We start from the raw sequence: 26,831 nt of genomic DNA on the forward strand, positions 1-26,831 counted from the left end.
GTATTTAATAAAAGATATATGTTTGAACAAGAATGAGTTTATCTTGTTATCAATAAAAAGAATCATTGGTGGGAAAAAAAAGGAGGGTAACTAAAGTGTATTTTCTCTTACATCGGCTAGAAGGAAGAAGCCATTGGAATGATGGATGAATAAAGGAAAACATCAGGTGCTCGATAAATGCCAAATTTAGGTGTACTTATCCAGAAATGGTTTCACTCAATAGTATTGACTGATCAATTATCCGCGAATTTCCGTTTGACATTTTTTTTTTTCTGTTACAAAGACGTCATTTAGCAACGCTAAACAAATGTCCTATTTGATGGCAAAAATCATGGGTAAATGCAATCTTGATTTTTTTGCTCTCATTGATGGACAAATCAGGTTTAGAACAGTTCCAAAGAAAAATTCCTATAGGTTGCTGGGAATGAAACTGTCAACTCGGATGACATTTCTATTCGATGATGGTCATTCAAAAGGTTGTACAAACCATGGCCATCGGATATTTTTTTTTCTTTTTTGTACTGTGGGGAAACGTCTTGTTGTTCCTTATTTCCCATGAAATTTTTAATTTCCTTTTTTATTCAACTATTGATGATATTATAGATTGATTGATCTCTTTTTGGTTAATCTATTCCATTATAACTGATTCATTCTTTTTTTTTTCTTTTGACAAAGTATTGTCAAGTAATAGAATAAAGGCATGTTTTTGCTGGAGAAACCGTGTTAGCGGGTGACACAGGTTCCTATTTGAAAGCGGTGATTGAACCTTACACTTGAGTATAAAAAGAGGGGCATCAACTTCCCCTCATTCTTTTTTTCTCTCTCTCTATCTCTAGTTTTCTTTACATTCTTCACTAATGTATCGGATACATAGGCATTTCAAGGGAAAAGACCTGGTGCTTGCCATTAACCTTGCTGCTGGACTTAGTATATTCTTTTTTGGTGTAAGTGAAAAAAATAATTGTCATTTCTTTCCAACTAATTCTTTTTACCTTCGTATATAGTATGATCAAGGAGTTATGGGATCTGTAAATCTCTCGGATGACTATTTGGATATTATGGGTCTTCGTTATAATGCTGCTCTATTAGGTGGTGTAGTTTCATTATACTATGGTAAAAAAAAAAGAATATAGATAGAATCTCTCCTTTTTCTAACATTTCTTTTTTTTTTTTATTATTATCTTTATGCTTCTAGTTGGTACACTCATAGGCGCTCTTATGGGTGGTTGGATTGGTGATAAAATTGGACGTGTTCGAACAGTAGTAGTTGGTTGTTGTTTTGCTATCCTTGGTGCTGCTTTACAAACATCTGCTCAAAATTTATATTGGATGATATTTACTAGAATTCTTACTGGTGTTGGAACTGGTCATTTGTAAGTTACCGAAAATAAATAAAAAAAAAGTTGAATGAACTCTTATTCATGTTATTATGTAGAAATGCTGTTGTACCTGTTTGGAGTGCTGAAACTTCACATCATACATCTCGGGGTCAAATGATAAGTATGGAATTTACACTTAATATCTTCGGTGTAGTAATTGCTGTAAGTTTATAACTTTTCCTTTAAATTTCAAATGAATCAATATACTTATTGTTGTCTCTTTTTTTTTTTTTTTTTTTTTTAGTATTGGATTGGTTATGGTTTAAGATCTTATGAAGGTGGTATACGATGGCGTTTCCCTATTGGTTTTCAATTGATTCCCTTGGTGATTCTAGCTGTTGGTATTAACTTTTTCCCAGAATCTCCTCGATGGTTATTGAAACAAGGTCGGCAAAAAGAAGCATTGGAAATTATTGCAGCTCTTCGTGGAGATGGTGATCCAAATCATCCAGCCGCACAAAAGGAATACAACGATATTATCGAAAATATTGCAATGGAACGTGAAGAAGGTGGTGATGAACTTGGTTACATTAGCATGTTGATCAATTATGACAAATTAAATATACCAAGACGTGTTCATCTATCTATTTGGTTACAAATTGTTCAAGAATTGGTTGGCATTGGAATGGTAATGATAAAAAAAAAAAAAAAAAGGATATATGGTAGATCTATTTATTAATTCCATTTCTAATATGATAGATCACTGTATATGCACCCAAGGTTTTTCAGGTTGCTGGCTTTTCAGAATCAACATCTCAACTTCTGTCAGGTTTAAACAATGTCTCTTACATGCTATCAACGTTGGTGGCTGTCTTTACGTTGGATAAATGGGGTAGAAGATTCACTTTATACTATGGAGCCGTTGGTCAATGTTTATCTCTTCTTTTGATTGGAATTTTGGTAAAACCTGAAATCATGGAACAAAATCCAATGGGTTATGGTATTGGTGCCACTGTGTTTACTTTTATTTATACTGCATTTTTCGGAATGACTTGGCTTACTGGTAATTGATCAAGCAAAAAAAAAAAAAAAAAAAAAGAATTTATCATTTTTACTTACTCCTTTCTTATATTTACAATTTAGTCCCTTGGCTATATCCTGTAAGTGATAAAAGTCTTTTTTTTTTTTTAAAAAAAAAAAAAAACAAAAACAAAAAAAAAACAACAATTTATTGATAAATTGGATTAATCGTTCTTCTTTATATTTACATAGACTGAAATTTTCCCTACCAAGGTTAGAGCCAAGGGAGGAGCATGGTCTGTAGTTGGGTGGTCAGTCGGTAACGCTCTAGTAATGGAAATCACGCCACCTATGATACAAAATATTGGATGGGTTACTTTCTTGGTGTTTGCAGCATTCAATGTGTTATCCATTCCTTTTGTTTATGTGTTTTATCCAGAAACAGCAAATAGGACTTTGGAAGAATTGGATATTGTATTTACAAGTAAATCATGCCTAGTATGGAAAGCAAACAAGGAGCTTGCCTTACGACAGGCGGAAACTATTGATGAAAAGGAAGAAATCAAAGTGGAACCAAGTAATAACCAAGAAGAAGAAGAACAAGGCCATTGGAAATGATGTGAATATGATTATTTATTATTTATTTTATTTTAGTTTTAGTATTGTATTGTAGTTATATGTATTTTAAATATATTGAAATAAATCAAGTTAGAATATTATCAACCTGTTATAGTAAAATAATGGAAAATCTTCATGATTCAATATTCAATTCATTACATATCATTTCATATGAAAGCATATAAAGTAGATGCGTGTAACATGATTGAAAGATTAAATCCTTATACTGTAAATGGAATATTTCGTAGAGTAATGGACAATGCTTGAAATTTATATATATATATATATGTATGTATATGTATTTTCTTAAACAAAAATAAGTCTCCTTATTCAATGAATATTTTCTACATTATTACATAGAATTACAGATTTAATATACATTAATCTTGATTGTCCTTCTGAATATTTGTATTACATGATTTTTCTGTAAAATGTGATCATCTTCTCGCATAAAAATCAAGATAAATCAGAATTTAAAATAAAAGAAAAGCAAGTAATAGATTTTTAAGTCTTTATATTAAGATAATCTGGTGATTATTTTCTAAAAAATAGTCTTTACAGAAAAAAAAAAAAAGAACATATAGTCTATAGATAAGCCTCTACAATTAAAAAAGAAAATGTATCCAAATCAAGCAAAAAGAAAAAGAAGCACCAATCCTTTTTTGTGCCACTATGCATTGAGTTTGAACCCATTTTTCTTTTTTTTTTTTTTTTTTTTAGTTCCTTTTCAGGGAGCTCACTGTCACTTTTCAAAAACATAAAATATCGCCATTTCTCTTCCCTCTTTCTTCTTGTTTTCTTTTTTTTCTTTTCTTTTTTTTCTTTTATATATATACATATTCTCATTACTTTCATTTCTACATTCGTTTCTTTTAATAAAGTAAACAATGCTTACCATTCACTTGGAAAATGATTCTCTCTATTTATATGGAACACCTGAAGCATCAGCTGGAACGGAGATACGTGGTTGTCTTGAAATATATTTCAACGAGCCAACAAGAGTCAATTCTATCACTCTACGCTTCTTTGGTATATTGAAATTACAATGGGAAGAAGGTAAAAATATCTATAAAAAAAAAAGATATCAGTCAATAACTTTTTTTTTTAATTTGATAGGATCATCAAATATTACTCATCATCGACGACAGTGCAAAATCAAAAAGACATTGATACAACATGATTGGACTTTTTTATCAGCAAGAAAATGGCCTTATACAATGGAAGCTCATAAAACTTACCGATATCCGTTTGATTTGGTCTTGCCTGGTAATATGCCGGAATCCATTACAACCTCAACTGGCGGTAACTATGGTTCTTTATCGTATGATTTCAAAGCAACGGTGACTCGACCTTTGGCAGCGAAAAACTTGGTGTTATATAGACCTATTCAAGTGATTAGACAACAGGAACCGTGCCGCACATTATTTCCAAGATACAATATGGTTATCAACAACACCTATGGTGAAAAAGTCAATTATCGGATTCAATTGGAAAAGTCGATTTATCAACGGGGTCAACCTATCCGTATTCATTTCAAATTTGTTCCTTTGGATCAAGGTCTTCGTATTCGTCATGTCAGCTGTTTCCTCAAAGAATACGTTACCCTGATTCATTCTATTGAACACATATCAAGTATTCATCCATCATCATCATGTACGCGTCAACAGAGCCGAATTATATCTTTGACTAGAGATGATCATTTCCCTTGTCGTGGTCAAGAATGGAAAAAAATGGAAACCTTGGTGATCCCTCGCTCGACTCAAGCTGTGCAATTTGATTTGGATCATCCTTTGCTGAAAATCGAACACAAGTTACGATTTACTATTTGTTTTATCCAGCCCCATGGTCAACTCTCAGAATTACGTGTGACCATGCCTATTCGGCTATCGGCTACGACCGACGATGTCTCTGATTCAAGGATACGTTCCACGATGGCAAATAACACCACCACTATGACGGCACCATATCGTTTTTCTTCTGATGATCTACCACGATACGAAGATGCATGTTTATTGGCTCCTTATGAACCTTATCAACAACAATGGTATTCACCTCCATCTCCAGTACCCTCACTACCAGCTCTTGTACATTGCAACAACAATCATTCCTCGTTTCCTTATGATGGTAACAATGATGATGATGATATTATAGATGATACTGGCGATTGGCATCAACAACATTTAACGACTCCTTTGGATCAACCTATTGCTACTCATGATATCGCTTGTGTTCCTTCATCTGGTGATTACTTTTCATATCAACCTTGTCAACCTTTGCAACGAGTGCCATCCTATGATACAGCCATCCGTACTCCCTATTAGAATTAGATGATCATATACTTCTATTTTTTTTTTTTTATATCCACAAGTACATTTTAGATTATCACACACTCATTCATTCATTACATACACCCATACATATCGTATAAATTTCTCATATCAAATAAAAAGATGATTATTATTGGTTTTTATTGTTTTCATCGATACAAAAAAAAAAAAAAAAAAAGGATAGGATACTAAATAAATAAAAAAGATATACAAAGAAGACTAAAGAGTAAAATAATAATAATAATAATAATAATAATAATAATAATAATAATAATAATAATAATAATAATAATAACTAGAATACGTAAGGAATAAAGATATAAGGCACACGTTCACAGTATCTATCCCAATCTTTTCCATATTTCTTGGCACAACGTTCCATATCACGAGATACACGATGAGTCAAGACAAAGACGAAGAAACAAAAGTAGAAGTAAGGCAAGAAGGAACCAAAACCAGTGATCAAACCCCAGGAGATGGACATCATCAAATCAGCAGTGTAATGAGGCTTACGAGCGATACCCCACCAACCATCAGTCAACAAGAGATTACCATGTTCGGTACGAATAAAGGAAGGGTTCTTGAGATGACCCCAAGGTAATTGAGGGAAAGCTTTGCGAGTCATGAAAGAACCGTTTTGTTCCATACGGAATCGATTCTTTTGAGAATTACCAGTATCGAAAACGTAGTAACCAACCAACAACAAGATGTACAAGAAGATGGTGTATGGAAGAGAATGAGTGATACTGATACCAGTTGCTTGTTCAGACTTGATCAAATAAATAGATGACATACAATAAGTGAAGGGGACACCAGCCATATTCCAAAAAATAAGCATGAATCCTATATGACAAATATTATGATCAGTATTTTGAACATCATCCACCTTTTTCAAACACACACAAAATCATCCAACATACCATCCTTTTCGTAAAAGATATCCCAAGATGTGGGAATACATTCTTCACCCTTTTGACAAGCATTAACATACAAAAAGTGGGCAAGGACCATAAATGCAGTAGGAGCACTAACATAACCCTTTGATTCATATTGTTTCAAAGCACAAGATACGGAAATATAGAACAACACAGGCCAGGGAACACGAGTTTCAGCCCACATCTTGAGATCCAAATGACCAATACGAGGATTGAGACAAGCACCCATGAAGAAATCATAGAAAAAGTTGCCAGACATACGATGATGCTTGCCCATGATACCAGAAATGACATATACCAAAATTGACATGGTGAAGCCCCAAATAATAGCCACGGACATAATGCTACCGAAATTGTCAATGATCAAAGTAAGACGGAAAATACCAGTATAGTGGAACACAGCAGATAATACAAGAGTAAGATACCAGAATGAAAGACCATTACAAAGGTACTTGAGCTGAAAAAAAAAAAAAAATAGAAAAAAAAAAGAGATCAAAGTAAGCACGTGAAAAATTTTATGTTTAACACAATATACAACCACATTACCTTTTTGCCTTTCAAAGAAGGAAGTCCAAGACCTTCAACAACAGGACCAGGAAGAGTATAAGCACAGATAGCAGAGTATAAGACAAAGCCCATATAGATCTTGATAGCCAACAAGTGAGGGAAAGCACCAGTCACCACTTTATGAATAATGTCGTCCAAAACAAAGGATTGAATACCTTCAAGCGAGTACGAAGGAGTAATGAGCTTGCCTTGATGATATTCCAAGCATACCCAGAAATAATACATCAAAGAAGGAAAACCGAGCATCATGGCGCATACACCGACAGGTCCACCAAATTCATGAACCACTTCCTTGTCCATTTTTTCATCGAGTTTCGTCACGGTATGTTTGAATAAAGGTACACCATTGGCGCTCACCTTTTCTTTTTCTTCCACAGCTACCATCGTCGAGCCTAGATAAGATGCTTTTTGTTTTATTAAAAAAAAAAAAAAAAAAAGAAGAAAAAAAGAAAAATGGAAAAAAGTTTATTTTATAATCTTTGCCCTAAAAACTTTTTTTAATGGTCTCGGTAGCCGGGAACGGAGTTGAACATGTTGGGATGGCGATGAGACACCCCCCTGGAAAAGTCTTCTTTTTTGGATATTTTAACCTTATTCGCAAAAACTTATTTGTTCATTCTACATCAAAAAGATAATCATCAGATAAAAAGTTTTTGAAAAACGATAAAATGAATCCTTTATATGTCCTTAACGTGACAAGAAGAAGAAGAAGAAAAAAAAAAAAAAAGGCGTTTGTTAAGGTAACACGTAATAAAACAATACAGATGAAAAAAAAAAGCAGCAAAACTCTTATTCAGCAACCGATTTCATTTACCCGCCATGTTTAGGATCTACTCTTCACGGCGGGGTACCTCGCCGATTCAACTTCGGAGCAGCCTACAGAGTAATACAATCATTTTCATTTAGGCTTTCGTTCTTGTCCAAACTACTCTGCAGATTACTTTTATGCAATTGTTACACTTCATTGCTTGTTGAACCATGGATTGAATTTTTTTACCAATGCTAACTCATCTCTTTACATAAGCGCGCGTGATGGTGGATCGTACTATAAACATAACGAAAATCAGTGATATTCTTTTTTTTTTTATCGGCAAAGGATTTCATCATCATGATCGACTGGCCAGAGAATCTTCTTCATACGTTATCATTATAGATATGTCTTTGTAGAATCACCATCATCATCCTCATCGTCCTCAACAGCAGCATAGATTTATCATCAAGTCATCATGGAATCATCATCGTCCTTAAGGTAAGTCATCGCGTCACAACACGTACAAATAAAAAGAGGTTGACAAGAATATTGAAAACAAGAGTTTATTGAGCTTGTATAAAATCAATAAAATAAAATGGATTACTATATATCTGTTCTACTATTTTCTAAACTAAAAGGAAAGAACAGTGATAGTTCGTTCAGTGTTACCCTGGAGTCACCATGAGAAAGTATAATTATATTGACCCACAATATTTTTTTTTATCCTAGCCTTTCTATTCCTTGCCAATCATGCAACCTGACATCACCAAACCTAGAGAACTAAAGAATGAAGGAAATGAAAGAATGAGTAGGTTATACACGATATAAAATAAATAAAATACTTACATAGTTCTTGCTTTTTTCACTTGTGGTAATCCAACTACAAAAGAAAAGTAAAAAAAAAAAAGGTAACACATAAAAGTAGTCTATCACATCCATTACTCTTTTGTCTGACCTTTACTTGTTCCTTGTATATGTCTCTTTTATCCCCATCAATCAACCATAAAACGTTGAAAAGACAAATAAATGCTAAAATAAGAACTTCATATGGCATCGATCATACCTATTATAAGAAGAGAAAGAATGGTTTGTATCGAAAACTGATGATTTATGATAAATTTCATTAATAATATTACCTTTGCTTAGGATCCCACCACCACCACCATCATCCTTCATACACAGACTGTTCTTGTTTTGCCAGCCAAAAGATGCCTTCTATCATACCACCATTTCTCGACAACTCTTCTTATCCCAGTATTCTAATAAAAAAATAACAATGGTTTCAGTAACTATTCATTCTTTGTTATCATAGTTATTATTTATACGTTATAAGCTTACGACGATAGATATCATTGGGAGACACATAAAATTCTCTTTTTTAACATCTATATAATATAAACAGAACTAGATTAGTTTGGTAAAGAAGATATCTTTTTTTTTTATTACTCACTAAAATGTAAACAAATGAAAAAGAAAAAAAAAAAAAAAAGAAAGAAAGAAGGCGTGAGTATATAATAAATTGATGTATTCATTCAATTACTTACCGAACAACAAGGTTCTCCAACAAGAGAAGATGGTGAATGAGGTGGTTACTAAAGGAAAGTTATAATACAGGATCGATCTAAATAATTGAAGAGTAATATGTGTTAGTAAAAACTTTGTTTAAAAAGTTGGAAAAAAAAAAAGAAAGAAAGAAAAGAGAAGGAAAAAAAAAGTAAAATCCCTTTTTTTCTCTTAAGACCTTAATTTCTACGTGTTTCAAACTCCACATGTCACACTCTATCTAATCCTTTTTCTTATTAGTAGAAGTACTAGTATTACATATACCCATTGTTTTTTTACAAAGAGAAAAAAAAATATATTGATACACAATGTTATGATGAGAAAAGAACGTTGATATTTTTTTATGCAGTAGGACATGTACTACACTAAATTGATCTACCACATTCTAATATGTCAGGTTTGACTGATCTAGAAAACATAAGGGACATTTTAAAAATAATTCAGGGACAATAAAAAAGTAAATGGATGATGATGATGATTGATTGATAACTCTAATATAATGATAATGAATCCTAAACTCTTTATCATCATATAAAAGTTATCGCATGATGCTGATTTTTAAATAAATAGCCTATTTTGGTTTAATTCATTACAATGCATATATATGTAATATGAATGTTAGTCCTAACGATCATTATACTTTGAATAAAATCATCTTTATTTTATATCATTCCATCTCCATTGTAGTTGTTTGTGTTGTTTGTTAATCTTAGTAGTTACATACATATATTAGTTAATTTATATTCTTTTTCTTTTAATAAAGTACAAATCATTATTGTTATTATTTATTACAGTATTGATTTATATCATAATACAACTCATATCATCATATTATCATATTTTATGAATTTGATAAAAAAAGAGAGAAAGGGTAACTTGTCATCAAAAGTATAATATTATAAGAGAAGTGATACTATAGTAGTTAATATTCATCTTGTTATGAATTATAAAATCATCATTTCATATTATTCATATTATTATTATCATTTACTAATAATTCAATCTAAACCATCTTATCATCATCATCTTATTATTATTATTATTTATTCATCTAATTCTACTTTCTTTTAATGCAAATCATAAGTGTTATCCATAAATGGTATAACTTCAAAGTCCGTTCTCAATGTGAGGTGTGTTGGATCAAAAAAAAAAAAAAAAAAAGATCTGGTCGTGCGAGATCAAAAAAAATCTGGAGATTGAAAAAAAAAAAAAAAATTGTTGGAGACAATGGAAAAAAAGTTGGACCAAAGCTCTGACAAAAAAAAAAAAGTTGGTGCACTCTCTACTTTTTTTTTTTTTTTTCCTTTTACCTTTTTTTTTTTTTTTACTTTTCCTTTTACTTTTTTTTTTTTTTTTTTTTACTTCTCTTTTTTTAACCACTGGCACTTTGAACATTGTTAAGTTACCATTATACATTACTTTATTAATCTATATTATATACTTAAAAGTCACTCTTTTCATATTATACATTCTTACTATGAATTACTTTTTTTTTTCCCACTCTTTCTGTGAAAATATAGTAGATAATATGACAAGAATATAGAATAGGAACAACTGGATATACAACAGGTTTTCTATAGGCCAAATAATAGCAAGTCAGGAAAAAAATATAGTTTATTTTTTATAGTGTTTTTATTTAATATTTATTTTACATTCACAATTAAATAAAAACATCTTTTTTTTTTATCAATTTGTTTATTATTATCATCCACTGTTATCGTATCATCACCTATTATCATTCAATCTATTCATCCTATTATCATCTACCATCATCTATCATGCATCGACATGCCATGATATCATCATCATTGGAATCATCTACATTATAGAAACCACTCATCCATTAAAGACATAAACTTTTTTATTAAAACAAAAATCAAAAAATAATCTAGGGAGGTAAATTACGACATACGGAATAGATAATCAAAAAACGACTTGCTTTGTATACATCCATAACCAGAATTTTGTTGTTGTCTATGATGATGATAATATGAAGGATGATTGATATAGAGAATACATCGATCGTCATGATGTTCGGCTAATATATATATATATATTGATTAGTAAATGGTGACCAAAAAAAAAAAAAAAAGATGACTTACAATGAGATTCTAAATGATGATAATGACACATGATATGTATAACAAATCGAATGAATGGATCATTGATTGACCAGGCCAAAGTTGATTGATCACCTTCTTTGAAATTGATTAATTGATGTTCATAATGAAGTACTATTCCTTGTGGGATGTGTTGTTTCTTCAACTCTTTGTGAACGTGATGACTGATGATGGAAGAGTGATGCTTGATCATCGATAATGTAGTACCATCAGAGCATGATGAATCCAAAAGATATTCATCATCACTGTATAGAGATGCAATATCAGGACGAGTCCAAAAAGCTGTTGTCAAATCCTGATATCCTGGAGGATATAAATCATCTTCGTACAAAACGGCAAATGGATGATTGGTGAAATTTCCTATATTGGTTTTTTTTTTTTTTTTTTAGTAAAGAGAATGGAATAAAATAAAAATAAAAAATTACCATTATCATAACGTTGACGTCTCCGGCTACCCTCTTTACCAACTAAGAGTCTATTTCTTTTGGCAAGTGAATCGCGTTGGAAATAAAAGGTCTTCTTCCGCCTTTGTTTACTTTCATAAGTGGCAGTGAAGTCGTTGTTGTTAGAAACAATGATTTCTTGTTGATGATCCATATATCTTCCAAGGACTAATAACGAAAAATAAAATATAGAAAGAGAAGAAGAAGAATAAAAAAAAAAAAAAAGAGATCAGTTGGATAGATAAGGAAATATATATTTATATACCTTGCCGCAGTTCAATTTTTTTTCCCCTCTATCGGTTTCGTAGCACCTCAAGTACTGATCATCTGCTCAACCAAACATTCAATTCATATAAGATCATTTTTCATTTCCAAATACAATCACTATCATTTATTCTCTCTCTCTAAAAAAAAAAAAAAGAAAAAAAAAGCAACAAGACCTCTGATGCATCTGATATCTTGAACCATTTTCAAAGTAGATGTTTACGTGTTTACCCATCTTAGTCGTACAAACTCTTTTTTCCGGGATTTGAATCTAATGGAAGAGGCAGATGATTGATGATATTATGTGAAGCAACAGGATTTTATAAAACAAGGAAATTGCGTTCGTTTTACTGAATTGGTATATTAATTCAGAGAATGGCTCGAATTTTTCAAATGGCTTTTTCTCACTATGGAGCAAACAATGAAAGGTTAAAATATACTATAATACTTTTTAATAGTACAGCTAATGGTGAAGAGAGTTTGACATTTGTAAGAGATAAAAAAAAAAATGGGATCGATCTTTGGATTTTTTACAGCCAGAAGATTGAAATTCCTCAGCCAAATTTTAGCTGTAGAAATAAATTGTCGAGGGGTCATCAGGCAATCTTAGGGAAAAAAAAAATGGATGAAATTTTTTGGTGATCATTTATACATCAAGTGAGTTTAGTTGATATCAGACTACTTTTTTTGAGAGGAATCTAATGGTGGTGGTTTTATTGGATGATGATGCCTATTTCTTCTCCAATATTGTCATCCTTATCATATACAAGGTTGAAATGACTATCTTGCAAACATCCATCATTAACAATGGCAAATAAATAAATAAGTAAAAAAAAAAAAAAGATCTATGTTTTATTCAATATGTATATATAAAAAAAAAGAGTATCATCAAGACAATTGACTATTCCCACATAAAACTATATCTACAAAAAAACCAATAAAACTAAACTAACAAGTCACTACCTAAAGAAGAAGAGGAAAAGAAGAAAAGGTAAATATAATAATGACATCATCCACATACACATGCATACTTACAGATATTCATCCGGATGCTTCAGAAGAAGATGTAGTGGGAGTTGTATCCTTGGCAAAAGTATCGGCTTGAGCAGCATGTTGATCATACCATTGTTCCACATGACAGACCCAGGTAGTTTCGGTTTGACCTAACCATCCTTTCCTTTCGGATTTTACCTTTGTAAATTGATGATGCTTGCGTAAAATGTCGGCAGCCACTGATTGCATTTCATTGGTGACAGCAAAGACCTGAGTGATGCCTTGTTGATGCGCCCATGACATGACACGGTTGACGAGAATCGAAGCCAATCCACAACCTTGAAATTCCTGCTTGACAGCCAAACGTTGTAATGTAGCAGTGTGAGGTGCATGAGGTTGAGCAAAGATGTTGGTGGGTGGATTGAATTGTAAAAACGAAGGAGGTGTCACACCATAGCGTTCACATAAAAGTTGCCCGATCTTGATCCAGCCAGGAGGTAAAGGAGGACGTTGGTCATACTGAATATCCTTATATTGAGCCAATCCCACCATGCCACATATTTGATTATCCATTTGAAGAACCCAAAAGTGTGATTTTGTTTGTTGATCCTTGGGTTTGGGAGTACGTACTATTTCCGTTGCAGGTTTGGTATCTTTATCAAAGGTAACACGTTTCTTTTTCTGTTGATCCTTACTTGTATCCTCTTCTTCTTCAATAACAATCTTTTCTTCCTTGACCACATTCATATAATAAACTTCGGGATCACGGAGATCGTTTTGTCGTACTTGTTCAATCCGGTCGATAACGTCCAAACGGTCAGTCATGACAAACATACCAGCAAACGAGACCAAACCCCAGGCAATGGTCATAAACACCTGTAATACACGACCCGTCCAGCTAGGCACAGACATACCAGATAATAAGATAGGAATAATGGCAAGTAGGTATCCGTACACAGTGATCCAGCATATCCAAAATAATGGTGATCGTAGTTTTTGTTTCACACCTTCTGGAACAAGTGCAAAGTAGGTACTGTAAAATATAAAGTCCACTTGTTCATGATCACTTGGTCTATAAGATCGAAGTATAAGTCGTGGAGTGGTAGTTGATTCCTTGACTACTGAATCTGACATTGTTCAAATGGTCAGTTCGAGAAAAAAAAAAAAAAAAAAAAAAAAGAAAGAAAGAAGAAAAGGAAAGAAAAAAAAAATTATCAAGTAGAGAGATACAAAATAAAAAAAAAAAAGAAAGTGAGACATGGTAATGTGCTTTCACACTCCGTCAATTATCATTTAACTACAATTTTTTTTTTCAAAGTCGTGTCCAGTTTTACTTCTATTTCTTTCTTCCTTTCTTTTTTTTTTTTTTTTTTTTTGTTTATACTTGCTTATCATATCACCTTATTTTATATCTTATATATTATTATACCATTTCATTTGATTCTTCTAAGAATGCACAATTATTCACCTTGTTTTACATTGATTATATCGCCATGTCATTTGATTCTTACCGAAAAGCACAACTACATCTGCAAGAAACAAGAAAGACAATTACTATACCACAGTTAGACAAAGATACCTGTATATCATATCTCAACAAAGTATTCCAAGTATTAGTACGCGAAGATTTACATAAGCTTTGGACAAACAAAAAGAAGAAAACCGAATCCGAAATTCTATCAAACTATTGTCAACAACAAGAACGAAAGCGAACAATACCAAACCTTTACAAAAAGACTGTAGAACTGTATAACCAAGGTAGTATACATATACATATATACTTCTATACCAATATTAATCTAACTTTTATTTAGAAAACTCAACCGACTTTTCCAAAGATACAGTTAGAGCAACTGTAGACTCGAAAGCTATACCTTATGTTCGCCTTTATAAAGAATTTGTGAATAAGAACGCTGCCAATATATTAGAGGAATTAAAAAACAACGACAACAACGACAACAACGACAACAACGACAACAACGACAACAACAACGACAACAACAACAACGACAACAATCAAGATAATGAGGATAATTTTATTCACAATACCATTACTTCTCAATTGAAGACAATCTTACGACCAGATTTGTCTGACTTGGAGAAAAACATCATCCATCAATCACTACTGAAGTCCCAGAAGATAATTACCAATATAATGGCGGATATCTCAACTTTGGTTTTGTTAGACCTTTTGAAACGAACCACGTAAATAAATAGTGATCATGAAATACTAGTCATATACTCATATGCTCTTTTTTTTTTTTCTTAGTGGTCCACCTGTAGAAATAACTAGTATTCTACCTGAATGCAAGATTACCAAGGTCCTTCCACCACCACTGATCTCTCCTCCTTCTTATGATGTCAAGAAACTCATGGCTAGTCACAACAATACCACCAAAGCTGAACGACGTCTATTTGAACTGTATACTTTCGGCCATTTGATGCATCTGTTGACCGCAACTCATAACTCTCAAGAAACCTCTCTTACTGACACTCCAGGTCCTTCTAATTCTTCAAGTCATGATTCCAACAAGGATGGTATATTAAATTGGAATTTGGATTTACAGGAAATCACCAACCTAAACCTTACTGATATGCCACCTGGATTATCTACCATTATTCAGCCTTATGTAAATACGTACGCCACCAATTTAAAGAATATATATCAAGGTGATATAGTGGATCGTCTGCTATCAAGAGCTATTATGACTGTTCTTCAGTGTCGGCTTATTCTTCCAAAAAAGGACCAAAATAAGAATGAATTGAAAGAAAGGTAATGCATATTGATGATTTGATGATGATGATGATGGTGGATGGTTCACATTATTAACCTATCTATATACAATTAGAAAATCACAACCAAAAATTCCCAAGAATTCTTTTACATTCAAGTGCCAAATCAGACGCCACAGCAAAAGAATAAAGCGGTTGCAACAATTTGATAATATAAATAGACCAGACGTTCTTCAGAAGGAGCAACAAATTCTCGAACACTTGATGCAATCCTCTATTCTCAAGTCAAGTACTACTGCTCAGGTTAACGTGGAGATTCCTTTGGTGGACAATACTGATGCTCAAATGAATTTGGATGTTACTTTGGTGGATGATACTAGTGCTCCGATGGAAGTGGATGCCCCTGAAACCATTCATGTTAACCCCTCCTACAATCGACTGAAGAAAATTGCAAATTTTGTGAAGTCAATTCTATTCAAAAAGAACATCGATCAACCGTTAACTGTCGAGGATCTTAAGATGCATGCGCCAGATATGGAATTTAACGATGATGAAGCCAATTCAGTACTCCTTTTGTATCAATTTTTCTCACCATACTTGTTACCGAAAGTATACGATGACGATGTAGATCGGCATCCCCTTCTCAATTTCCCTCTTGTTACGGTATGCAATCATATTCTTCGCTCAACTGGAAACGAGAAATTTGTAAGACGATCTGTACCAGTTGTAAGATCATTCCAAGACCTATTCCATTACTTTGGATCCAACGAGATTGTATTTGACTCTGTGCTCATTGAAAGGGCGTGTTGGTGGAACAAAAGGCGGAAATGTGCAACCTCTACATTCATATGGATTCGATGTTTTTCTTCCCAACGGTCACACAATAAGCAATATTACCAAGTCAATCAAATTCCAGGATGAACTATTTGGTGCTTTTTTTGATCTTCCAACCAGGCGAAGTCTCTGTGCGAAAAAGACTGGCTTTATCTTCTCCAATCGAATCACAATCACTAACTATGGCGCGGTGCGGCTACATTCCAAAAAGGAAAAACCAATTGACACTGATATCAAGCCATCAGCGACCAACGTACGACGAAAAAGAAAGTTATCTGAAGAGATTACAATGCAAGAAAAGATAAAGTCATTGGACGCTTCCTTATCAACACCAGCTGAAGAATTGCGCAAGTTGAATAACGAAATAGATGAAACGAAGATGAATATTATGAATATCAACAAACAAATTGAATCCATTGCCGACACAACACATGATGATCTGGAAGACCTCCCAACAAAAGATTTTTTAATTAAACAGCGGGCAGAAAAGAAGCGACAGCGTGATGATCTACTTCGACGGAAGCTTGTTGTGTTACGGAAGATATCAGCCCTCAAGACAGAGAAGAAGGACCTCTTTGACGAGTTTTATTCAACTGACACGACAGATGTTAGCCTATCCTCATCATCTACTGGTAACGAATGGGAAAATGGAAGTATTTTTGTTGGATGTGATCCGGGTCTGGCAACCATGGTCCAAGCTACAAGTGCTGATGTCAAGAAAGTAATGTACTATTTGGCAATCAACAATCGCTATCAACCATTGGAAACATTAGTAGAAAAGGTGGATAGTGATGGCGATGAAAAGGAAATGCTTACTTTGAAGAAATACTCAATTACCAGTAAACATCTCGACGATCAGACCTTCTCCAAACGCCATCGCAAGGGAATGGAATTCAGAAAGAGAAGAGATCATCGCAAAGTAAGTGATTCCAAAAAAAAAAAAAAAAAAATAAGGATGATCCAATAACCTATTTTTTTTTTTTAATTACTAGTCTCAAGCTCAAGGTGTGCTTTCCGTCAAGCAAGTAGAAGAAAAGTTGGCTGGATCAATTGATGTCCGTTTATATGAAACAAGTCTACAAAAAATCATGACAAATCATAAGGTAGGATCAATTATTATACATCATCACGGAGACCAAAAAAAAAAAAAAAAAAAAAAAAAAAAAAAAAAAAAAAAGACAATGGATATTAATGAATGCAATCATTTCAATTTATCTAGTTGGTTAAGGAAAGTGCACCTGTTCTCCAGGATTTTTACTGTGATCAAAAATACAATCAGCGATGGAAACGAACAGCAGTGATATACAGCGAAAAGGGAACACATGTAGTCATCAAGCATCACCAACGACAAGTAAAAGAAGAACCTGGACGAAAACTACATTACTTTTATGGAAAGGCGGGCCGTGGTAGAAACTCACGTATCGGTGGATTTTTAAGAAGAGGTCATGGACCCTTATTACAAGCTCTTGGTCAACATTCTTCTATCTTCCATACAGATGAATTTAGAACGACAAAACTCTGCTGCCGTTGTCATGAGCCTATATATCATCCGAAGAAAGCTAATGGAAAATTAAATCTGGGAACTGTTATTTGTCAAAACCCTGATTGCAAAGGACGTCAAGCTGGAATGATTGCTGAATCACGAGACACAAATGCAAGTATGAATATGATCATCACTGGATTATGGCAACAAGTTACTGGCAACCTTCCTCCATCCTTCCGGCGGTCAATCTCATCAACAGACAACGATAACAACAATATTGATAAGATATTCCAAACTTTGATCTCTTCTCATCCTGGACTGGTTGAAGATGGATACATCATGCCTCTGTGCTGAAGGCAAAACTTAAATTGTACCCTAAAATTCAAGTTTTGCCATCATTTAGATGATAATAATAATTGTAATTTTATTAAATAACGGTATATTTCTATTTGATTGTTTTGTAATCTAGGGTAAATAATTTCTTGTTGTACCAATGCCGTAACTGAATTGCACTTTCTTGTCCAGATTTGAATACTAGATATAGAATGAAAAAATAGATAAATGTTAGTCAATAAAATTTTTACTTCCTATTCATCACTTACGTTCTTTTTCTGTTTCATCCAGTTTTTGTAAAAATTCCTGTCCCATTCCATTGACACCTGTTTGAGAATAATCCATGATCCCACGTAATCGACTTTTAAATGCCTAAAATTTGAAAAGAAAACAATGGAATAAGAAATAAAAAAAAGATATATCCTTTTGACTTACACTTTCCATGACATGTGCCAACTCTGGTAATACCACTAAATCCAATAATTTGTGACCAAATACATAATAAAAAGGGCAAAGAAGGCGATAATCTACTGAAGAAGGGCTTGCATCCAAAGCATTCCGTACACGAGGTCCAAAAGCTTTTGGTAACTCTATTTGCATCAACTGTCTTTAAAAGAAATAAAACTGTTAATTTATCCAAAATACAATAAAACATTTATCATATTCATTCATATTAAAATACTTACTGATTTTCTTCCAGTCTACAAAAAAGTTCGAGAATAAGGTGGTCAAGATACATTACCATTCAAGAAAGCAAGAAAAAAAAACATTAGAGAATAGACAAGTTAGTAACAGTACTTGCTCTTCCTTTCTTTGTATTTCCTTACGTCAATTGTGCTAGTGATTTTGCCAACCAAAATGGAAGTTCTATTTTCGATCCAGGTGATACCTAACATTTCAAACAAAAGGAGTATGTTTTAATGATTCCTTTTTTTTGAGAATACCAAACATATCTGCTTACATCAGTTTCATCTCCAGTCAAATTAACCTCTGCATCGATAGTTTGTTGAAATACACAGGGTATTTTCTATAATACAATATAGAGAAAGAGGAGAAAAATTAGGAGATATTAGTTGACATTTTAAATTAAATTTAAAGAGAGAATGAGGTGTAGAGAATCAGAGTGTTCCGTTTTTCTTACCGTATGTTCAGCAAGAATACAGTCTATATTGTAGTATTCATCGTTTTCCATTCCTTGATATTTACACACTGAAAGGAAAGAAAAAAAAAAAAGGAAAAGGAAAAGAAAAGAAAAAAAAGAACGCCAGTTCGCGGTTTTTATTATTTTGCACAGGTCGAGATTTCCCTTCACGCGTCTGTTTTAGGGTACCGCTCAGGATGATATTGGTTGTAAAAAAAGAAATGTTTATTGAAAATAAATATAAACATTAATATCTTTTTGAGGGGGAAATAGATTGAAGTGAAGATGGATAGATAATATATATAAATAATATATATGTAAAGATGATAAAAGGTTGACTATGAAAAAAGTGAATAATAATCTACAGAAAAAAAAAAAAAAGAAAAGAGAGAGAGGGGGATAAAACGATTATTCGGGTAAAAAGATAGATTCCATAATGATACCAGTGACTTGATAAGGATCAATGTTTGAAGCAGGACGACGATCTTCAAAGTAACCTTTTCCTTCTTTACCAACATGACGAGGAATACGAATGGAAGCCCCACGATTAGCCACACCATAACTAAAGCTACCAATATGACCAGTTTCATGTTTTCCAGTCAATCGTTGATCGTTATCTTCACCATAAACTTCAATATGTTCCATATGACGTTTGGACATCTTGTTGATTGCCTTTTCGATTTCCACAATACCATTTGGTTGTCGCATTGCCAAAGTACTGACGTTGGTATGACAACCAGCACCGTTCCAATCACCCTTGATAGGTTTGGGATGGATGGATACCACAATACCAAAGTCTTCAGATACACGATCCAACAAGTATCTTGCCATCCATAGTTCATCACCCATCGCAATCCCTTCGCAAGGTCCTACTTGATATTCAAATTGACCAGGAGCCACTTCAGCATTGACACCAGAAATAGTGATTCCAGCAAACAAACAAGCACGATAATGAGCTTCCACAATATCACGACCAAAGATCTTTCCAGCTCCTACACCACAGTAATACTTTCCCTATAGATTTTTTTTTTTTTTTTTAAAAAAAAGATGTCAGTCAATCATCATCATCCATCATATGATCATTCATCAAGCTTACTTGAGGTTCAGGAAAACCATGTTTGGGCCAACCATAAGGTTTGTTTGTTTCTGGATCAAAGAGCATATATTCTTGTTCGATACCGAACCATGGTTTGGCATCAGCATGAGCAGCCATGATTTTGGCACAAGCATGACGATGATTGGTCTTATGAGGAGTACCATCAGGATTATAGAGATCACATAAAGCCAACTTGTTATCACCACCACGGAAAGGATCATTGTAAAGAGCTACAGGCACCATGATGACATCAGAATCATGACCTTCTGCTTGACCAGTAGAAGATCCATCAAAGTTCCATTCTGGTAAATCTGCGGCTGAACTGGGCACCTTGTCCACTGTCTTTGTCTTGCTTCGTAATTGACCAAAAGCATCAATCCATATATATTCTACTTGTACTTTGCCTTTTTGATCTAAAGCCAAATACTTGGATAATGTGCTTGCACTGGATGGAACTGCCATTTTTTTTTGTTGGTTGTTGTTAGTATGGTTTGTAAAAAAATAAAAAAAAAAAAAAGTAAAGGAGAAAGAAAGGAATAATTTCAAAAATAGAATAATTTAAACAAAAAAAAAAAAAAAAAATTGTGCATCAGGCGGCAGTGATAATGTTGATCAGCTCACCCTTCTACTTTTGTATAGCTAAAAAAAAAAAAGTCCTTATCTCTAAAGTTTCCATATACGGAAAACTGCATTATCTAAACTCTGAATTCTTATCAAATAAACAAAATGTTTTTTTGATTTATTTGTGTACTTTTAATATGTTTCCTCGGTTGATTATCAAACTCATTCATAGGTACTTCACCCTTCCTCCTCTCCTTGTCCTCCTCGCTTCTTTATATATATATATACATATATATATATATTTAGTATCATCTCCCCCTTTTTCTGCTGTTGTACCTCTTGTTGTTCAAATTCCGATATCATCCTTACTGACCTATTTCATATCTTTTTGTTTAATTAAAGAAGTGCAATATCACACTTATCAATCATTATCATCATTGATTATACTCGTCTTTGATAAAATCATTCTCTTTTCTTTTGTCAATCAAAATGAATTGTTTCACAAGTCAAGTTTGTTTTATTGTTATTGCGGAAAAGTTCAAAATATATAAAAAAAAAATAGGTAATAATAATAATGATGATAATAATAATAAAAGAAAAAAAAAGTAAAAAACAAGGAGAACTATTTTAAATCAAAAGGAGTGCATATAGGCTGTTTTGTGTGTTGTGTCTGTATAGTTTTATGTGTGTATGTGTAGTATGTATTGAAGTTTCATTTGCATTCCGTCATTCTACATAGTTTGTTGTGCATGATCAATCAATCTTTTGACGCCAACTAACCAAGCACCGCATTCACCATATTTTGTTGTCACCAGTCCAACTTGTAAGCGATGAGCACCACTATAATCACGGCCTTGTATAGCTAAATATATATAAATAATCAATCATCAGCACCTTGATTACTTGGAAAACAAATGAATAGTATTCCTTACCTTGTGCTAACTTTAACATGGATTCTGCAACATCATCTGATAATTCGTCATTGTTCATATTGTCAAATAAAGCATTGAGTCTTTTTTCTGTGTCATCCAACATCTTCTTTTGAGCAGGCTATGAAAGCAAAAAAAAAAAAAAAAAAAGAAAGTTAAAAAAAAAAAAGACGAGAATCATATTTACATTCATACATATTATTAATACTTACAGTAGATTGTTGTCTCTGTCGCTGTAATTCATTAGAAAGAATATCAAAAATTGGACGCTGTTGAGCTGAAATATGACTTCGATCATCCTTGGCTACATGAATAGAATCATATTAATTTCGAAACTATATCCTTTTTTTTTTTTATGATTCAAAAACTTACGATGGCGTTTCTTTTCAGGCACAACAACAGCAGGTTTTGCAGGTGCAGGAGAGGGTGATTGTTGAACCGCTGGACCACTAGGTGGGACTGATCTAGGTGGAGGAGCTTGACCAAATGGTTGTTGTGGTTGTTGTGGCAGTGATTGCTGTTGTTGTTGAGGTTGATATGGTTGATATGGCTGCTGTTGTTGTTGTTGTTGAAGAGGTTGTTGTTGAGGTGGTGGAGGTCGATTAGATTGTGGTTGTTGTTGTTGTTGAGAAAAAGGACCAGGTGCAAATGAATTGTTGACAGAAGGTGGAACATAAGGACCTTGGGCTATAGGCGGTTGAGGAGATCTCATAGGACCTGGAGCTGTAGAAGGCACTGGCGCACCCATAGGTGGAGGGCGAACTTGCTGTACAGATGGATTATACATACCTTGTTGTTGTTGTTGAGGTGGCTGTTGTTGTTGTTGCTGAGGAGGAGGAGGAGGAAATTGTTTTGCTTGAGGAATTGGTGCCATAGCGTTCATTGGTGGTGGTGGTGCTCTAGGTGGAGCTGATGCTTGAGGAGGAGGAGCTATACCTTGAGGAGGACCCATTGCCATATTACCTTGAGGACCTGATTGCATATATGATTGTTGAGGAGTTGGGACAAAAGCAGTTGATGCTGGCATATTGGGGAAAGGAGATGTTACCCGCTTGGTGGGACCAGCAACAGAGGCAGATGTACGAGGACTTTTAGTCATATTTGGATTAGCAAGCATAGGAGGATCATTCCATGCACCTGTAGTATTCTTCACATTGACAGGTGTACCAGTACGACTAGGAGACGAAGTAGTGGATGATTGACGAGGTGGTCCTGCCATAGGTGGGGGAGGAAGAGGTGCAGTACTAGGTTGTTGATTTGATTCATAAGTACTGCCGTAAGTAGAGCTGCCATATCCATAGTTATTATATCCTGTTGACGGTTGATTGTAGGTGCTACCATATTGATTTGTTTGAACATTACCATATGGACTTGGTACAGTAGGTTGTTGAGGTTGAGGTTGGTATACATTGGGTCCACCAAGAGGATTTGTTACAGGCGCATAGCTAGTAGGTGGTTGATTTGCTGTTATGCTAGAAGGTTGAGGAGGCGCATAAGATGATTGATAGTTGGTATTGCTAGTAATTCCACCATATTGAGGAACTTGACTGCCTACAGCTGATACAGGAGCAGAGGTAACAAGATCACGTTCAGAGACCAAAGGTGTCAATTCAAAAGGAAACACAGGTTCAGGATAGAGATTAGCACCATTCAAAGATCCACAAGCTCGATACACACGATCACGAATAATAGGTAACATAGAAGAAGAGGATTGATAGTTGGCTGGTGTCAAATTAAGATATTTGAGAGCTGTTGATAGTTTGCCTTGTGTTGCCAATAATTCAGCGTATTGGCAGTACTTGGAATATAAGGGTCCCAATGGATAATGTGTCGCTCCAACATCATTCAAATGAGTATCTTCAAAACCGATAGCATTACGGAATACTGTGACCTTTTCTACAAAGTGTTGCAAACTGGCACCACGTGATTTTTCATCTTCACCTTGTTCTTGTTCTTCTTGTTCTACAATCCAAATACCAGCCACTTTTTCCAAGTTTCCAGCAGCAAGGTAACAGAGAGTGGCTTGACGACGATATTCACGACCCTTATTGATATCCTTTGAGATTGCCCATGCGTCTTCTAAACGAGCACCTAAAATTTCACTGAGAGTAGCAAAGTCTTCTGATCCAGCGAATGTACACAAAACAGCAATCACAGAATCCCATTCCTTCAAATCAGAGTAACGGACAATAGATTCCAAATCATGATTGACAACACTTTCCAAAAGTCGAAGATAAGGTAAAGAAGATGATTGTTTTTGGAAATATACCAAACGAGTTCGAGACAATAAATCATCACCACCACAAATAGCAAACATTAAGGCATCAGACCATCTTTCTGTTGCAAGACACACGTTCACAGCAGATTCAAAATCACCAAGGACAACTGCACGAGTCACTAACCGATCAATATCAGAGCTGGAGGAGGGATACAATTCAAGAGGTTGTTTGTTCACAGTTGGAAGGAGAGTAGCAGGTGAAATTCCATTTGAGGGTTGCTGTCCCGTTGAATTTCCGAAAAAGTCGTTGTTGCCATTACCGCCACTAAAGAGATCAGAAACACCATCCTTGTTATTTTCAAATGCGCCGGAAGTTTCAACTTCAGAAGTAGGTACAGGACTGACCACATTGTTTGTAGTTGTTTTTCCTATTGTCAATTTATTCACAGCAGCAATAATGTCGTCCTTGGAAAAACCCAAATGCACCAGTAATTGATCACGAGCTGCATCATCATACAGTGTACGTAAAACTTGCCAACTATCCCGTTCATCTTGATTCTTTGAAGATTGAGCTTGACGTTCATCAATAAGTTGTTGTAAATTCTTATATTCCATTGCAGTTTCCAATTCATCTGCTTGTTTGGCGATTTCTGGTTCTGTTATAACGTTAGTAATGGTGATATTTCGTGCTACTGCTTGTGGAGCTGGCGTAGTTCCTGGAGGTAAAGTTGATGCTGCCAATGCCGCTGCTTGTCCAGCCTTGTTGTTGAAGCAAACCAATTTTCCACCAAAACTGAAGGATGCACCGACTGGTCGCCGTAACCATTTGGGAGGATGTTTCAGAGCAAACGAGGGAGTTTGAGGAACTGCTGAAAGCATAGCAGCTGAGAATGGATCATCAGCATGAAGAGATTTTGGTTGATTATCAATAGGTTGATTATCACCTGAGCCTTGAATTGAGAACACATTGATCTAATACAAAAAAAAAAAAAAATAAGTAAAAGACGAATAACAATCATAGTAATAATATGATATTATATATTGAATATGAAAAACTGTACCTGGCCATCAAATGAAGCAGAAGCAAAAAGATCAGGATTGCGAGGACACCAATCAGCTTGGAAAGTCCAATTTGTATTTTGAGACACTTGACCCAAGAGTTCACCAGATTGAGGATTCCAACACAATGTACGACTATCCTTGCCACATGATAATAATAAATCAGAATCTTGTCTACACCACGATACACCGAGAATACCCTTTTGATGACCAGCTAAAGTTTTTTCAGGAGAATGAGCATGTCGAAGATCCCATAATGTAATAATAGGATTATTGTCATCTTCGGCACCAGTAACAAGTTGAGTAGCCTAAAATATAAGATAAATAAATTAAAATTATAAAATATAATAAAAATATTAATAACTTACCACATCGGGATGCCATGCAAGAGTAGTAATTCCACGTCTATTTCCAGCACTGATACCACCACCGCTTTGACCAGAATAAGCCAAAGTCATGACTTCCTTTCTGTTTCGAAGATCCCAAACAACAGTATGACCAGAAGTTGATGAAGTGGCTAGAATATGAGATACTTGACCATTCCATCCAACACTTGTAATATCATCCATATTCATAGAACGCGATCCAGGTGTATAAGGCTTATCTGGTTTAGCAAGATCCCAAATATATACCTATAAATCCGAGAGAAAAGAACAATGAGTTGATAAAATACGATAATAATATTAAGACCTTACCTCACTGTTACTACCAGCAGTGGCCAAAAGATTGGATTGAAATACATTAAAGTCAATACCACGAATAGTACCAGTATGAGTTGAATTTCGTAATACCAAGGAAGCTTCATCACTATAAATGATGATAAAATAAAATAAAAGAGAAAATGAATATATGATTAGATGACTTTAGATTACTGTTTACTTACCCTTTATTATCAAGAATAGCTGAAGGATCCCATAATGCAAGTTCACCATTTTCCATACCACCCGCAATAAGACCATGAGGTTTCTCAATAGTTGTATAACCCCAAGCTAAAGTATTGAACCTTGAGAGATAAAAAGAAATAATATTATATAAGTAAATGAAAAAAAATAAAAGTATATATTTGTTTACATTTACCTAGAAGCACAGTTCACTTTGGCCACAGGAGAAAGACCTTGATGTGAGATATTTCCATCTGATTTGGAACTTGTTAAATCTAGTCGGAATAGTTCAAGTTCTGACGCGTTTGAAAAAGAATCGTCTAAAGCACCAGCTACAGTACCAGCAGCAATAAGAGGTATTTGTTGACCTGGACTCCAAGCAAAAGTAGCTGTCCGTTGAATTTCGTTGAGCCTTTTTGCCATGATGTTAAAATTTATATCGGCCCCTTTGGTTTATTCAAAACGATATAATAAAATAATAAAATAAAATAAAGATGAGAAACAAGAAATAGAAAAAAAAAATTTATATTATATGAATTTATTTTATTTTACCTGAATAAAATAAAATAAAACGAGTGAGGACGATGAAAAGAAAAAAAAAAAAAAAGTAAAAAAAGAGTGTGGAAAAATATAAAAATTTGTT

General features: G+C 34.0%; 10 protein-coding genes across 10 annotated transcripts; 5 read left to right on the forward strand and 5 right to left on the reverse strand.

The window, feature by feature from the left end:
* Positions 1-849: 849 nt before the first annotated feature.
* BX664DRAFT_383809 (general substrate transporter) lies at positions 850-2,957 on the forward strand (the record flags this gene model as incomplete). Its single annotated transcript, XM_051549138.1, has 8 exons — positions 850-944; positions 1,005-1,113; positions 1,196-1,373; positions 1,436-1,541; positions 1,624-2,007; positions 2,079-2,382; positions 2,463-2,479; positions 2,592-2,957. Exons 1-8 carry the CDS (start codon positions 858-860, stop codon positions 2,955-2,957), a joined length of 1,551 nt encoding a protein of 516 aa, XP_051403776.1. The 5' UTR covers positions 850-857.
* A 710-nt stretch (positions 2,958-3,667) lies between these two features.
* BX664DRAFT_326641 (uncharacterized protein) lies at positions 3,668-5,427 on the forward strand. Its single transcript, XM_051544269.1, has 2 exons — positions 3,668-4,013; positions 4,074-5,427. Exons 1-2 carry the CDS (start codon positions 3,845-3,847, stop codon positions 5,276-5,278), a joined length of 1,374 nt encoding a protein of 457 aa, XP_051403777.1. The 5' UTR covers positions 3,668-3,844; the 3' UTR covers positions 5,279-5,427.
* A 152-nt stretch (positions 5,428-5,579) lies between these two features.
* Positions 5,580-7,607, reverse strand: BX664DRAFT_383811 (ergosterol biosynthesis ERG4/ERG24; the record flags this gene model as incomplete). The annotated part of the gene is made up of 4 exons (XM_051549139.1): positions 5,580-6,127; positions 6,205-6,676; positions 6,766-7,190; positions 7,601-7,607. 4 exons carry the CDS (start codon positions 7,605-7,607, stop codon positions 5,580-5,582), a joined length of 1,452 nt encoding a protein of 483 aa, XP_051403778.1.
* A 3,207-nt stretch (positions 7,608-10,814) lies between these two features.
* BX664DRAFT_326653 (uncharacterized protein) lies at positions 10,815-11,867 on the reverse strand. The gene is made up of 3 exons (XM_051544270.1): positions 11,646-11,867; positions 11,203-11,580; positions 10,815-11,138 (listed from the first exon to the last, which is right to left on the reverse strand). The coding sequence occupies exons 1-3, from the start codon at positions 11,815-11,817 to the stop codon at positions 11,002-11,004; spliced, it is 687 nt and encodes a 228-aa protein (XP_051403779.1). The 5' UTR covers positions 11,818-11,867; the 3' UTR covers positions 10,815-11,001.
* Positions 11,868-12,760: 893 nt separating this feature from the next.
* Positions 12,761-14,088, reverse strand: BX664DRAFT_326654 (uncharacterized protein). The gene is made up of 2 exons (XM_051544271.1): positions 12,963-14,088; positions 12,761-12,890 (listed from the first exon to the last, which is right to left on the reverse strand). The coding sequence occupies exon 1, from the start codon at positions 14,052-14,054 to the stop codon at positions 12,969-12,971; it is 1,086 nt and encodes a 361-aa protein (XP_051403780.1). The 5' UTR covers positions 14,055-14,088; the 3' UTR covers positions 12,761-12,890; positions 12,963-12,968.
* Positions 14,089-14,286: 198 nt separating this feature from the next.
* BX664DRAFT_82009 (uncharacterized protein) lies at positions 14,287-15,807 on the forward strand. Its single transcript, XM_051549751.1, has 3 exons — positions 14,287-14,678; positions 14,735-15,125; positions 15,190-15,807. Exons 1-3 carry the CDS (start codon positions 14,414-14,416, stop codon positions 15,695-15,697), a joined length of 1,164 nt encoding a protein of 387 aa, XP_051403781.1. The 5' UTR covers positions 14,287-14,413; the 3' UTR covers positions 15,698-15,807.
* Positions 15,808-15,835: 28 nt separating this feature from the next.
* On the forward strand, positions 15,836-16,679 carry BX664DRAFT_326656 (uncharacterized protein). The gene has a single exon (XM_051544272.1). It carries the CDS (start codon positions 15,918-15,920, stop codon positions 16,572-16,574), a length of 657 nt encoding a protein of 218 aa, XP_051403782.1. The 5' UTR covers positions 15,836-15,917; the 3' UTR covers positions 16,575-16,679.
* BX664DRAFT_82032 (uncharacterized protein) lies at positions 16,676-17,951 on the forward strand. The gene is made up of 2 exons (XM_051549752.1): positions 16,676-17,406; positions 17,480-17,951. The coding sequence occupies exons 1-2, from the start codon at positions 16,777-16,779 to the stop codon at positions 17,786-17,788; spliced, it is 939 nt and encodes a 312-aa protein (XP_051403783.1). The 5' UTR covers positions 16,676-16,776; the 3' UTR covers positions 17,789-17,951.
* A 402-nt stretch (positions 17,952-18,353) lies between these two features.
* On the reverse strand, positions 18,354-21,035 carry BX664DRAFT_356779 (uncharacterized protein). The gene is made up of 9 exons (XM_051547914.1): positions 20,541-21,035; positions 19,888-20,458; positions 19,445-19,512; positions 19,265-19,330; positions 19,131-19,192; positions 18,990-19,004; positions 18,739-18,910; positions 18,573-18,675; positions 18,354-18,504 (listed from the first exon to the last, which is right to left on the reverse strand). Exons 1-9 carry the CDS (start codon positions 21,000-21,002, stop codon positions 18,416-18,418), a joined length of 1,608 nt encoding a protein of 535 aa, XP_051403784.1. The 5' UTR covers positions 21,003-21,035; the 3' UTR covers positions 18,354-18,415.
* A 562-nt stretch (positions 21,036-21,597) lies between these two features.
* BX664DRAFT_326670 (uncharacterized protein) lies at positions 21,598-26,789 on the reverse strand. Its single transcript, XM_051544273.1, has 9 exons — positions 26,385-26,789; positions 26,191-26,310; positions 26,003-26,114; positions 25,676-25,939; positions 25,310-25,615; positions 22,403-25,220; positions 22,243-22,334; positions 22,034-22,151; positions 21,598-21,963 (listed from the first exon to the last, which is right to left on the reverse strand). Exons 1-9 carry the CDS (start codon positions 26,609-26,611, stop codon positions 21,833-21,835), a joined length of 4,188 nt encoding a protein of 1,395 aa, XP_051403785.1. The 5' UTR covers positions 26,612-26,789; the 3' UTR covers positions 21,598-21,832.
* Between the last annotated feature and the right edge of the window lie 42 nt (positions 26,790-26,831).

Source organism: Halteromyces radiatus (genome assembly GCF_025201355.1).
Source record: "Halteromyces radiatus strain CBS 162.75 chromosome Unknown BX664scaffold_2, whole genome shotgun sequence".
NCBI lineage: Eukaryota > Fungi > Mucoromycota > Mucoromycetes > Mucorales > Cunninghamellaceae > Halteromyces > Halteromyces radiatus.